A 14046-nucleotide genomic window follows, 5' to 3' on the forward strand; every position below is an offset into this window, starting at 1 on the left:
GCCAGGTTTCTCTAACGTATCCTCTTCGAGGATCAGCAGCACTTGCCACCTCTTTACGTTTTCAGATGTTTAAAACACCATTATATTACCGTATTGTTCGAGAAGCTAACGTATTACAACTCTGTTAAATCGAGACTATTTTAATTTCTTATTTAAGAGACACATTTCTTTAGAAACTGTGACACTTTTCACCAAACATGGCAACCCAACAGGCCTCCAGCTACCACTTTAAGTCCAGCCTCTCCGGACGTGCTGCGTTTTTGCCACCAGAGGGCGCTGTTTACTATCGTGAAATACAACTGAGACAGATGTTATTTAAACTCAGTAAAATGAAATACAAACTCTATAAATTGACGTATTTATCACAAAAATGATATATATTTGAATCCTTGTTGCTCTCTAGTTTTTAATATTACATTTGAATAAATCTTCCACTATTTTCAGTGATTTAATTGAAATTAAATCCAACTCTGTACGTTCTCAGCTTTATAGATTTTATTATTGTTCAGCCTTGGCAGAATTTATAACATCCATAAGTCAATTATCCCTAAAGCATATAAATACAAATTTATTGCATACAACATTTATAACTAACATTATGATTTATTTGAGGCACATTTCTGACAGATTAATATCCATTATTAACTCTACATCTTATCTTTCTGTAGCTCAGATAATTTACAGTGTTTAGGTTAACATTTAAATAAATCTTCAGTTTCTACTGATTTAGTTTAAATGAAATGCTGATCATGCAGCTTCGCTGTAATCTGTTGGACAAATAAACAAGACCGTGTGAAAATGCAAAATTCAAGGAAGCAGCCAGTCAGGTTCGAGTGCTTTATTGGCACAAACGAGTCACCATTAAAAAAAAAAAAAAAAGTTAATGGTAGAGGAATCAAAAGGGTTATCCTTCATTTCGACAGACAACAACACAAGAGGAACAACTGTTTTCAGGTAACAGTGTTGAGTTGAGTTGGCTACTTCATTTAGAGCGACAGCATTTATATAAAATCAAACAGACACTGTACATTACAAAAAACAAAACGTGCTGACATTCTGCAAAACAAACTGATCTGGTTAATCAGCGAACGCGGGACACGACAGGCAACTCAACCGACTACCTATGAGTCCAAATGATAATTTTGTGATTTTTGAAATAAAAAAAAAAAAAAAAAAGCAGGTTCGATTTCACATAGATGCTAAGCTGTTGAAAATTAACTAACTACTGTTACTGTTGCAATGTTGCAGAAGTGAAGAATAAAAAACTGAAGAGATCCTTCACCAAAAAACTACGTCTTTAAGACCACAGCTGTTTTAAATGCACTCTTTAAGGCCTGCAGCGGGTGCATTTGACGCTGAAATGACACATTTTGGTTATGATACCAGTTCTATCGACAGTCTCACTTTACTTGAGGTCTTTTAGATATTCAGGACAGACAACAGCAGTGGGACAACAGAACAGATTTAAAAATAAAAAAAAAGGTACACGTACATCAAAGAAAATGGAAAGAGTTGCATCAGAGACATGAAAGAGCATCACAGAGAAAAGAAAAAAAAAATAAGTAAAACTGAGGTCAGCTGACATGGCTCGATTAGGTTTCCAGTACACGTTAAAAAAAAAAAAAAAAAAAAAATGTTCACAACGACAGCATACTTTTTAATTCAGGGGTGGATCACAGCAAAAATATTCTGAAGGCGAAGAGGGAGAGAGATCACACTGTAACATCTGATTTAATCTGGGAGAAAATACAATAAAAAAAACAAAAAAAAAACACTGAATTCAATCAAACTCTGTACATGAAGTGCTTTGCCAGACAGAAAAATAGCAAAAAAGGAAAGAAATAATACTTTTTAAATTGTGCTATATTTGGGAAGAAATTATTTGTCGACCGATTAGTGTGGAATCACTTGAAAATTAACTAGGCTGAGAAAACACTTCACTGTAGTGCAGTAGTTTTTAAGATTTACCACATCACTAATACGTCTCTATTGATATTCTATTAAAACATCTCTGAGCTGTGCAGTAATCATAATACTTCTCATTGTGGAAGGATGCTAAACATCCACGTACAAAGGCCAGAGATGTGGCTTTTAAACTTTTATTTTGCAGATCTGATCAACTAGAGTTCTATTCTCTATTCTTAGTAAAGATTTGGAATTTATTCTGAATTAAGTGCTCGTACAGAAGAAAAAAAAAAAACACAGTTGCATGTGCTAGCTTTTGTAAATCATAACACTGTAAAATCATATCCGTTAACTTCTGATTGCTCCTTGATCTCGAGCAGCCTCCTTCATTCCGGAGTTTTTTTGTTTACAACTTAAACAGCTGTTCAAGCTCAAAGCTACTGTACTCGCGCAAACGGCGACATCTAAAGAAATGAGCTGGAACCAATTCCCCTCCTCTCCGAGCTAATCTCTGTTCCGCTAGCTTTAAAGCCAAAGGTGTCGTTCTCAGAAGCTGAATAGCGTCCCTTGGGTTTTATCCCCATTTTCTAAGCCAAATTCTACCACTCACCCTGCTGCAACCTGGACGCACACACCACAGATGATCGACGCAAACAGCTCACAGATGCTGCAGGAACACAGAACAGTGAGGAAAAGTGGCACCGATTTAAGTTCATGACCTCCCTACGTTTAACCAACCAGCTAGCTTTAAACCAGAGATTTACTAAACTGGGTTGCACCATTAAAAATGTCTTCGTACTGCTTGTTCAGACATCACAACCTGTAATATAAGTTCTAAGAGTTGGTTTTACAGACAAAAAATAGGTGATTTTGTTATATTTGCATCATTACTTTTCATGCAGCCTTGAACGATCAGAGAATGCCAACACGGTGCAAACCTAAAGCGGTTTTCTAATGATTTAAAACTATATTTCTCAAAAACAACACAACACACATTGAATTAGAAAGTGTTACGCTAACAGAAGTGGACTAGGTGGTATTAAAATGCGTCCCAAGTGATCGGATCTCAGTTCCGTGCTTAATTACTGTGCAGGCATTGAACAATTGGTCCCAATAGTTGCGGCTGTTAAGTTATTTGAACAGGTGCATTGTGTGTTTGTGCTGCTGATTAAGACATTTGGATCAGATCACGTCCAAATGTGTGGTGACAAATTGGATGCATTGTAAACTGGTCTGCTTTTATCAGCGTAACTTTTGTGGAATGTAATTTAAAGTTTTAGTGTTAAGCAGTGTTTTGTTCACCCCTAACTCTTCACCATATATATACACTGGATATCAGCAACGTCAGCTACGTCAAAAAAAGTAGTAGCATTTCATAGCATTTCCTCTGATACTGGCTGTAAATATTCAGCAACATCTAATATGTGAGAATTAGTTTTAATGGTGCAGCCTGTTTTAGTTTGACCTTGAGTGCAGTCCCATTAAAACGAACTTATTTAGAGCTGGTTTCTGGGTTTCTTTCCTTCCTTGGTGCTGGTGTAACCAACCAGAAAACTACAATAAATCAGAATACTGCTATGTAACGTGACAGGCTCATTAGATGTCTCTGTGAAAGGGGAACGTGACCTATTTTTGTCAAATGCAAATACAATTAAGATTAAACACCGACACAAAACAGCTTCACAATCTTTTGACAGTTTTGGAATATCAACAGAGCAGTAATAATGGCAAGATTAGATAAGCTTTGGAAATGACAATTATCCCAAAAAAAAAAAAAAAAAAAAAAAAAAAAAACGCCTTCTTTTCATTTCGGCCTTTGATGTTGTGATTACGTTGCAGTGTGATATGATTTACCCATATCTCAAGACAAGCTCCGTACATTTAGTACAATAATAAATTCACAGCAATTTTCAATCAGAAATGAGCGAGGGAAGGATTTGATTCCCCCTCCACCCCCGTTTTTTTTTTTTTTCTCTTCTCTCTCTCTCTCTTTCTTCTTAGAAATGTCAGTATCCAGAACTCTGTTCAACAGATCCGTGTGGTAAGGTCATTATCCAGTGACCATCTGAATGGAGACTAATAATGTCTAACGTCAACAATAATAAATAAATATGTAGCAACACAGGAATTGAAGGAACACAAGGAAAAAGGAGTGGAAAAAAAAAAAAACATAATAAAAGGTGAAGGAATGGATGGAGAGATGCTGTAACTGCTGCAGCAAAATACTTTACTGGTGTGCGGTGAGTTCTCGTCAGGAGACAGGCTGCCACCAGAGTTCAATGACTTCTTTTTGTCTTCTTGACTCAATGGAAGCAGTTACTTATCAACGTCCTGCTGTTACAAGCACAACTCAGTCAAGTCATTGTCCTCATTTTGAAGCAGTAATTTGGGACTTGAAGCCATTTTTTTGGCCTCTTAACACTGGCAGCAACTCGGTGGTAAAGGTCCAGTCACTCGGCCGCCACAGTCTCTGTCTGGCAAGTCCCCGCGTCAGCCGTTGTACTGCTGCTGATAGCGACGGTTGAGCTCGCGCAGCTCCTTCTCCCGCACCCGCCGCGCCTTGTTGGATTTGGTGGAGCGGCTGGAGCGGGTGGACTGGGCCGACTTGGTGCTGTGGCAGCGCGACGACGCACGCTTCAGGAGGTTCTGAGAAATGCAGCGCTGGAGGTTCTTCATGGACGAGGAGGCCGCCATGCTGACGATCCACGGGTGCTTGAGGGCCTGACCGGCCGTCAGGCGCTCGCTGGGGTCCACCGTCAGAATGCGCTCCACGAAGTCTTTGGCCAGGTTGGACACGCTGGGCCACGGCTGGAGAGGAGGCAGGAAAGATGGAGATTAACTGGGTGCACGAGAAAGTTTCTACAGGGTACAGGCTTACAATAAAGTCAGACTTCATGGAGGTTAAACTGGAAATATTGATTAATTAGCCTTTTAGTCTAATGCAACACGGTTCACAGCATGGCCATACAGTATACAGTAATCAGGCATAACATTATGACCACCGTCTCCTTTGTGCCTCAAAAACAGTTGTGACTTAGTGTTGTTATTTCCTGTTTTTTTTTTTGTTTTTTTGTTTTTTCTTAACTTGCACAGCATTGCAAGTACATAAAATATATAAAAAAGGGGAAAATACACTAAATTAACTTTTTAGTCGGAAAATAACTCGATCAATTTAAGACAAAATAGATTTTCCTCTAGACACGCAGCAGAATTATTAATCGCTCCGAAGAAACCTTTCGATTTTACATTTCATAAACCTAACTCAAACTTAACAATGTTTAAAAAAAGGTTATGTGAATCCAATCCAATTAAAAGCCAATGATTTTTGTCTCAAATACAAATAGGTTGCAGTAATAAAAGTCCACTGCAACAGAATAAGCTGATGTAGCCCCGTCAGATAAACCACCCATCATGAAACCAGTGTGGTTCCTTTGCAGATGTTTGCTCAATGGACACAAGATGGCAGCAAAAGCACAAAGCTAAGAACGTGTTGCAGCACTAAGGACAGGTTTTGAGTTCGGTTGTTTTATTTGTTGGGTTGTTCTGATCTGAATTAAGAATTTGGATCCATAATACACAACATAATTTAATTGTCCTCCACTTGGACAGAATTCCATGTTCCCAAAACATTGTCTAAACAAACACGCTTTGAAGCAGCAAATGTTCGTCATAAGTGCTGCTGACGCTTTCTATTTAGTAGAAATGACTGGTAGTGAGTCAAACTCTTCCTCCCCCCCCCACCTTTGACAGGAACTGGGAATATCATTGCTGCGTGTCTCTCTACAAACACGCGCACACACACGGTTTGAGCACGATGTCCTGCTTGGCAACCAGCGGCGTCTCCATGCTCTGCTAACAACTACCCCCCTTCTATTTACAGGGCAGGTAAATCACTAGAGTTGGCTAAAGATACATGACACATATATAACCCTTCGACATACATTTCTCCCCCACCTACAACAATGTCTGGGCTGTGTCTACTTCCTGGACTGCAGCTGTAAATGCGAACATTATTTATCGCAGCTGTAAAGAGCCGTGTCCCCAAGGGAGGTGCGTTCAGGCCCTTTCCACCGCAGCTCCTCCACTCAGGACGGGGTTATCTTAAAGGGCACGTCTGGGATTTTTCAAGCCTATCTTAGATAATAATGATAATAACAATCAGAGAATAGAGGTGGGTCTCTCGAACTTGAACTCACATGAAGCCAGAGCCGTCCCATTACGCTAAATCAAGTTTTTATCCACCAAGGTCACAGTCTGTTCAATATAAACTTCCCTCTTGAGCCACTTGAGCTCGCTGATTTACGCTCCCGACTCTCCGACCACCACAATCTCCATCAAGCCACAGTTTCACAAAGATGGTCGCTGCTTTGTTTAATTTACAGCCACATCAGGATTCACTTTGCAAACTGTTTCTTTTCATTCCAGCGACGCCAAGAAACACAACAATGGACGAGCGGAGGCAAGGAGGAAAAAAAAAAAAAAAAAAAAAAAAAAGACTGCGAGATAGAAAACATGGACGTACACAAAGACATTCAACATGAGGGCCTCAGGGATACGCAAAAAAAAAATGATTTTGTTGAAGGGAATATCGAATTTAAGCGTAAACATAAAACTCTACAGGATTCTTTTAAAGTACATGTAAACCATGTTATTTCTTTAGCCACAAGCCACTTGAGATGAGTGGTAAAACAAACAAACAAGTCCAGCTGCCTTTGTTTTAGATATATCATGACCAGTATGACTAAAAATCTCTCAGAGTCCTTATTATTATTATTATTATTAATCGTATTTAAATGTGGAATTCTTTTCTTAAACAGCAGTAGGACAGTTGTAAAGGCCCAGAAAACAACTCCACTACCGGTGGAGACAACAGCAACTACTGCATTGCATCACATCGTCAGTGTCTGGGTGAAAAATTTGGACAAACCATAAAGATAAGGAACATACTCTGCAAACCAGGTTTGCTAGGATTTGCTAGTCCATGAGTCTCCTGAATCATGCTGATCAGCTGGTCTGCAGTTTATTCATTCTAGATAAAAAACTGGCCCACTATAGGGTCCAATCTGGCAAAGTGCAAAAAATTACATAGAAGAAAATAACTGCAATTTTTCAATAACCTCGGTAACTGCTAGTCCAGACTTGACCACTAGGTGGTTACAGTGTTTTAGTAAACGCTTTTAGAGGACTGCGGGATCTTGACGCTGTAACCTACGCACGTAGCCTAGTCGGTGCAAGCCATTTGTACTTGTGTGCTCGTCCCTCTTGCTCACTCTTAACAATGCTTTAACAATGAAAGCGAAATTCCAGCGCCATTTGGCCAAAATTTCAACGAGTCATACAAATAACCGCAACCAATTTGCTACTGATCCAAAACAATCAAAGCTCTTGTTCATCACAGCACATTGTTACATTTCAACTTAACGCAGAAGTATAAACCACAAAAGAGCTGTGGACATGATGACAATGATACTTGTTATAGTCCATTAAATGTTCATATTTTCATAATGTTTTATGCTCTCAAACGAAGGGAAACATTTGGGGTTCTCCTTTTTATTTATTGGTTACTATGTTACTAGTCCGGCACAGCTCAGATCTAAATTGGGTTGTATGTGGCCTCTGAACTAAAATGAGTTTGACACCCCTGGTCTACAGCTTATTTATTCCAGATGATCCAGTTGTTGTGAAAGTATGTGTGGATTTGAGTGTTCATGTCAGATGAAGATATAAAACAATAAGAGCTGTCGGCCAATATGCTGAGTCACCATAAAAGCTACTGGAAGAGATGCCGACAACACCTGGGACACACCTGCAAAACTAAGGTCATGTGTCACTGTGTCACAGCCCTTAGATATGTGGAGAGGAACCTTTTTGCTCACTTCAAATATTAAACTACTGTATATTACCACTGTGTTTCTTGGAAAAAGTCGTTATGGCAAATTATGTTGTTTTTCCACACAGAAATGTTGTGAATATTCCTCAAGGAAACATCAATTTTTAAATCCTAGCCTGCACTACTGTTGATAGACAACAAAAGCTCTGTTGTGGCTCTCGTGGGGCATCATATTCATTTTTTAAAACTTCCAGCCTTTTATGTGACAACAAAGCCTGGAAACTCTCCTCAACACCCACTGCATCATCTCCCCCCCAAAAAAACGCATAATGATCAATTCTCTTTACCAATTCCAAGGACAACTGCGTCACTATTTGCAGACCTCAGCTTAAACTACTGGCTACATAGAAGCTGTGAGAGTTCTTCTTCCCCGACTTGTCGGATGCTTAAAAAGTTCAAATCTGAATAAAACTCCTCGAAAACAGAGATGATTGATTTGCTTCTCATTAAATATTACAAAACTACTCAGCGGATATTTGTGCAGGAGTGGCTGTATGTGGGGCAAATATTAACCGAGGGCCCTTTTGAAAAACTCACGGGCAACATTAACATCCCACACGATGAAACAAAGGGAACAGTCTACTCAGCATTCTTGCCAACTACACACATACACACACGGATAAGGCATAAATTATTGCGGGAGCACAATAAGGGAGGGCATATTGATTTAGAGAAGATAAATAAATGAGAGCCAGCAAAGCAATATTAAAAGGTAAGGGGTTCGGGTGAAGCGAGAGACGGGGAGTTATGAACGGACAGCGAAGGGTTAAGTGTTTGAAAATGTGCGAATCTGGGTTAAAAACATTACTAGAAAAGCTGTGAAATTCTTGGAAATGTGTTGAAACGTGCCTCCCACGGAGCGAAGAACTTGCTCCAAATATGGCAGGGCGAGAAAGAAGTGACGGATCTAAGTCCTCACCTCTCCAGAGAAGCTGTACTTCCCCTTGAGGATCTGCCGGTAGAGCCTCATGCGGTTGTCGTCCTCGAAAGGCATGGTTCCACTGAGCAGGATGTAGGATATGACTCCCAGCGCCCACATGTCCACGGCGTTCGTGTAGGGCTTCCTCACCAGGATCTCGGGGGCGATGTACTCCGGAGTGCCGCAGGTCGTCTTCATCAAACACTCGTCTCCTTTCTTTCTGCTGCTGGCCAAACCGAAGTCGGTGATGATGATCTTGGAGTCGGCCCCGGGGTGGTAGTAGAGCAGGTTCTCCGGCTTCAGGTCTCGGTGAGTTATCCCCAAAGTGTGGAGATACTTGACGCCGTCCAGCACCATCTGCAGGACCCGGGTGGCGTCGCGCTCCGTGAAGGAGCCGCGAGCGATGATCCGGTCGAAGAGCTCCCCGCCGGTGGCCAGCTCCATCACCATGTAGACCCGCTCCGCCGTCTCAAACACCTCCATCAGCTGGATTATGTTCGTGTGACGGACCCGGCGCAGGACGCACAGCTCCGACTCGCACACCTCCCTCCCCTCCCGGTAACGGGTCTCGATCATCTTGATGGCGTACGGCTGCCGGGTGCTTTTGTGCTCCACCCGGACCACCCGGCTAAAGCTCCCGCGGCCTATCAGAGCTTTGATGTCGTACTTGGCCGTGACGCGGGGGTCGAACTTGGCCCTGTATTTCGCCACTTTCTTCCGCTGAGGGTCCGACAGCTCGGACGGCTCCTTGGGGGCCTGGGCTGAAGCGGTGGGAGTGGCAGCTTGGGCCTGCGCCTGACACGGGGAGGCGAAGTCGGCCTTGTCGCCTGCCCCTCCGCTGGCCACGCCCGTCTTGCTTCCAGTGCCATCCCCTCGTATGAAGTGCTTATAGATATCTGTCTGAGGAGGTGGGGGAGGATCAACCTGAAAAATACATAAAATCAACAGTGCATGAAGGAAAATATCAGATTAGCCAACATTTAAAATAAGTACAGATTTCTAATCGATAGGTGGTCTTGAGTTAAAGATTGCCGTCCTGACTAAACTACGACTTTGACCATTGATCTGTTAATTATACCAACCCCACAGGGATATTGGTATTTATGCCATCAGACCATCTCCAATTATGTGCATGAATAGAAAATTGTTGATAAAGCTGCAATTTTTACCAACGTGTAATGACTGGGAATGTCCCATTAGTATGTTTAGATCTGCATCAGGGTCGTGCCAGGTACTTTTAAAATTTTTGGAATTCGATACAACTGAAAAACGATCCTAGTCGTTTCTCTTAAGTCTGACACAAACCAAAACTATGCCGCTGTAAAGTCAAATCGTCTTCCTTCTGTTCTGTTTCAGTGTAAGTCAGTGAGGGTCAAAACAAGAAGACAATTTCTGCTGCTTCTTCTTCTTCTTCTTTCTGTTTTAGTGTTGGCTGACTAGTGTCAAATCCATGAGAATAAATGAAAGAGGAGCTTTTATAAGTTCCCCCGGAGAGGAACTTTTGTTTATTTAAGATTGGATCGGGACTTGGATCAGACAACACTGAATATTTAGAGATCTGTCGGGGGCAAAAATATGCCTAATGATGACACCAGTACTGAGGCTTTTTTTTAAAGGGCATTTTCTGTGCATCTGGGGGTATAAAAAGTTTAAAAAAGTACATCCTTGAGTCTTCAGGTGAAAAATGTATTATCCCTAGGTTAAAAAAAAAAAAAACTTTTTCACGAGATGAACTGAAAATCCAAGAAAAGTGATGTTTGAGGAGGTTACGATACTGCACATTGGTATTAACAGAGGGCACTACATCAAAAAGGGGTTTTCAGCTATGTATTTCACCAATTAATCACATCTAACAGATATTATGTGTTATTTTCATAATTTCTGTGCCCAACCTACGTTCTAAAGGAGTCCCCAGCACAAGGGGTAGCTGTGATTTGACTGTGTAATCTGAATGGTAAACATCTAATAAGCTAATATTTCCCAATTTGAAGATTAATTTATTTTATCTTTCATTTATCACTGCAGATTGGGTAACATTTAGTTTTGAACTGTTGGTTGGACATTCGAAAAGTAGCATTATTCATATTTAGTCAAATGATACTGACTACAAATAACCGATATCTAGGGAAACCAAATGGCAGTCACTAATGGACACAGTTCTATGACTAGATATATAGTTACACCTATAATAATCCACAGCATTACTTGTACCACTGCAGCAGTAACAATACTGTATCTATGCTGGTAACAACACTTCTCACAGTCCTTCACTGACCTTTTTGACCAGGTCCAATTGAACGTCCCCTGGAGGCTCAGGGAGGACCTTACTGTTCCGGCACCCCATCTCATCACATCACCTTGGGCCACTGCCCAGCCAGCCACACAGGCCACCGAGAGCCCTGCCTCATCACCGCAACAGCTGATTCGACACACTCAGGACATCCGACATCCAGGCTGCACCCAGACTGAGATGGGCTCATGAATAAAGCTGATTACACCCACTCAAGTCCCAATGAGTTGGCATCAGCAGTCACAGTTCATGAATACAACAAAGTCCAGTTTAGAAACTCCCCAGAGTTCATGAATACATTTTGAGCAACGCTGTGTACAAACTCCAACTTTTGTTGCTGCGTTCTTTGGTGCTTAGGGAGGCGGTAGCTCAAGCCTCTAGAGGAACGTACCAAGGTCCCATATCAGACAATATGCAGAAAAATACCATGACAATCACTATGGATCCTCCAAGCACAAAAGATGATTTGTTGGGGACATTTATAAGGTCTGTACTAAAGAGTTGGTCGGTTTGCGAAACTTCAAACTCCTTTATGAACGTACCAAGGACACTCAAAGTATAATATGCTGAAAAAAAAAATAGTCTGTATGGATCCTGGCAGCACAAAAATGATTGGTTGAGGAAACTTATAAGGTCCGTACCAAAGGTTCAATTTACAGGTGGTATCTCAAACTTCTTGAGGAATGTACCAAGGATACCCAGATAGTGTAATATGCAGAAAAAAAATATTTAAGATCTCACAAGTAGAGTCAGTATGGATCCTCACAGCACAAAAATGATTGGTTACTACTCGTCTGGCCTTTACCAAAGGATGGTTGCCGGGTGGCGTACGTAAACCCCTCCAGGAACGTACCAAGGATACTGAGATAGTGTAATATGCATACAAAATACCAGTCCGTATGGATCCTTGAACGATCGGCTGAGGAGATTTATGAGGTGTCTACAAAAGGTTCAGTTGACAGAAGGTACATCAAACCCCCTCGAGGAGTGTACCAAGGATACCCAGATAGTGTAATATGCAGAAAAAAAAATATTCAACAAGGGAGAGGAGTGGTTTGCCAGGAGCATCCAGCTTCTCTAAAACAAAATAGGAGTAGGGGTGCCTTTAAGGGAAAGTCATCCTCGGGATTAATGCAGAACTTCAGCAGAAAATCTGATTGTCAAGTATGCTTCGCTCCATTGGGGAAAAGCTGCAATGTCGGCAGCGGTCTTGCCACAGCTACAGCAGCTCCCCCGGAGAATCGCAGGCTGGAGAACGGCGGAGGGGAAGCTGTGAAATGCAAAACACAAGAAGCAGCGTGAATCCAAGTTTGTATTTATATTAAACGACAGAAGCAGCCTATTAATATTTAGGCCTCATGGGACAGCATCTTAAGACATGAGTTTTGTGTGACGAGGCCATATTGTGAGACTTTTCCGCCAACATATAATAAAATCGTCCAGACATAAATTTATTATGGCCAATGAAACAGAGAAAGGCTTCTCGAGAAATTGCTGCACTGTCACAGATGGTCACTTAAATCAGAGTTGGATGTCTCCTCCATGACAAGTTTTTCTGCTTAAAATGTGCATGCACTTGTGACAAATAACAACAGGAAACATCCATCAAAAAACATATATCTCAATACATTTATTTAAGAAACCCCATATGTAACTTTACTTAACTTGAGATTTAAAAAAAAAAAAAAAAAAAAAAAAAAAAAGTTCAGGCCTCACTCATGTTAGTGTTTTTCCGCAGCAGAAAACTACTTTAACAGTTTAAAATCAAAGTGTATTAGGTTGAAGTCACCTTCTGGAAAGTTTCTCGAAGAACCCTGAGTGTAAAAGTGTAAAAAAGCGACTTTTCATCTCACCTCTTAACTCATCCGAGACAGCGAAGTTGTCTTAGCATGCTAACTAGCCTGCTAACAGCAGGGCAGGACTCCCAACTTTTTCTTTTTCTTTTTTTTTTTTTTTAGTGCCAAACCCAGCCTCCTCACCCCACTCTCACTCAGCTGGGCTCTCCATTTTCATCCCGTAGTTTCCCAACTTCACTCCCGAGTACAAACAACTTTAATCCGCCGCGGCTTTTGTCAGCTAGTTGTTGTTGCTAGTAGTTGTTTTTTTCTGAGTCGTTAAAGACTGTGAGGGGAGAAGTACAAACATAATAATAATAGCTGCCCTCGGTCCGTTACTTTTTCTTCTTCTTTTCCTTTTTTTTCTGGTCGGTGTTTTTCGGTCAGGACCTCCTCCTCACAACCAGAGACAGGATGTAACACTGTTGTTCCGGCTGGGACTTTCAAAATGAAACACTATAAATGACCACAAACGCGTAAAGAATGCTCATAAATAGGAGTAAAATGACCACAGATGCATAAAATGACCAAGTAGAGACACGAAATGAACACGGACAGCCATAAATTATGATTCTTGTAAATCACTGATGTCAAAGATACAGCCCATGGGCTAAAAGTGGCCCACGAGAGGATCAAATGTGGGTCACAGCATGAATTTGTGTGAAAATCATGCAGAAGAGTGAAATTTTTCAATTAAAATATCTGCTATGCCTAATTTGTACAGAAACAGAAGTGGACAGAACACAACAGTGAGACAGACGGACAGCAATGTGACCAAATTGTGCAACTGTTCTTGAGAATTATTATTTATTTTTACTGATAGTATTTACAACAGGGGTGCAAACTCATGTTTACATTTATAACTATGTATATAGATTGTTAGTTTTCTATTTTTTTCCCCCATTTTTGTTGTTTGTTTTAGTTTTTTGTTATATATTATGTATGATGTGATATGCTGAGTGCCTGTACATTGCTGTGGCAACTGTGAAATTTCCCAGTTTTTCAAATTTATCAAGGTGAGATTTAAAATATATATAAAATATTCACACAAAACTGACCTAAAATGACCATGGAGAGACACAATACAGCCACAATGAGACATTGAATTGCTGCAATGACCATGAAAAGACATGATAAACTGATGAACAGAGAGATGTAAAAGTAGCTAAACTGATATGAAATAATCACAAAGAGAAACAAAACTGAC

The 14046-nt window shown here is 40.8% G+C and overlaps 1 protein-coding gene across 1 annotated transcript; it reads right to left on the reverse strand.

Annotated features, from left to right (window-relative positions):
• Positions 1-823: 823 nt before the first annotated feature.
• On the reverse strand, positions 824-13237 carry pskh1 (protein serine kinase H1). The gene is made up of 4 exons (XM_047597466.1): positions 12858-13237; positions 10990-12274; positions 8715-9638; positions 824-4713 (listed from the first exon to the last, which is right to left on the reverse strand). Exons 2-4 carry the CDS (start codon positions 11056-11058, stop codon positions 4396-4398), a joined length of 1311 nt encoding a protein of 436 aa, XP_047453422.1. The 5' UTR covers positions 11059-12274; positions 12858-13237; the 3' UTR covers positions 824-4395.
• Positions 13238-14046: the final 809 nt, after the last annotated feature.

Source organism: Mugil cephalus, chromosome 10, assembly GCF_022458985.1.
Source record: "Mugil cephalus isolate CIBA_MC_2020 chromosome 10, CIBA_Mcephalus_1.1, whole genome shotgun sequence".
Taxonomy (NCBI): Eukaryota; Metazoa; Chordata; class Actinopteri; order Mugiliformes; family Mugilidae; genus Mugil; species Mugil cephalus.

Coding starts and splice junctions, on each gene's coding strand:
- pskh1 (XM_047597466.1), bottom strand. CDS start 11,058: ATGGGGTGCCGGAACAGTAAGGTCCTCCCTGAGCCTCCAGGGGACGTT. Junction 9,639..10,989: donor AATTGGACCTGGTCAAAAAG/GTCAGTGAAGGA, acceptor TGTATTTTTCAG/GTTGATCCTCCCCCACCTCC. Junction 4,714..8,714: donor AGTACAGCTTCTCTGGAGAG/GTGAGGACTTAG, acceptor CCTCCTCTCCAG/CCGTGGCCCAGCGTGTCCAA.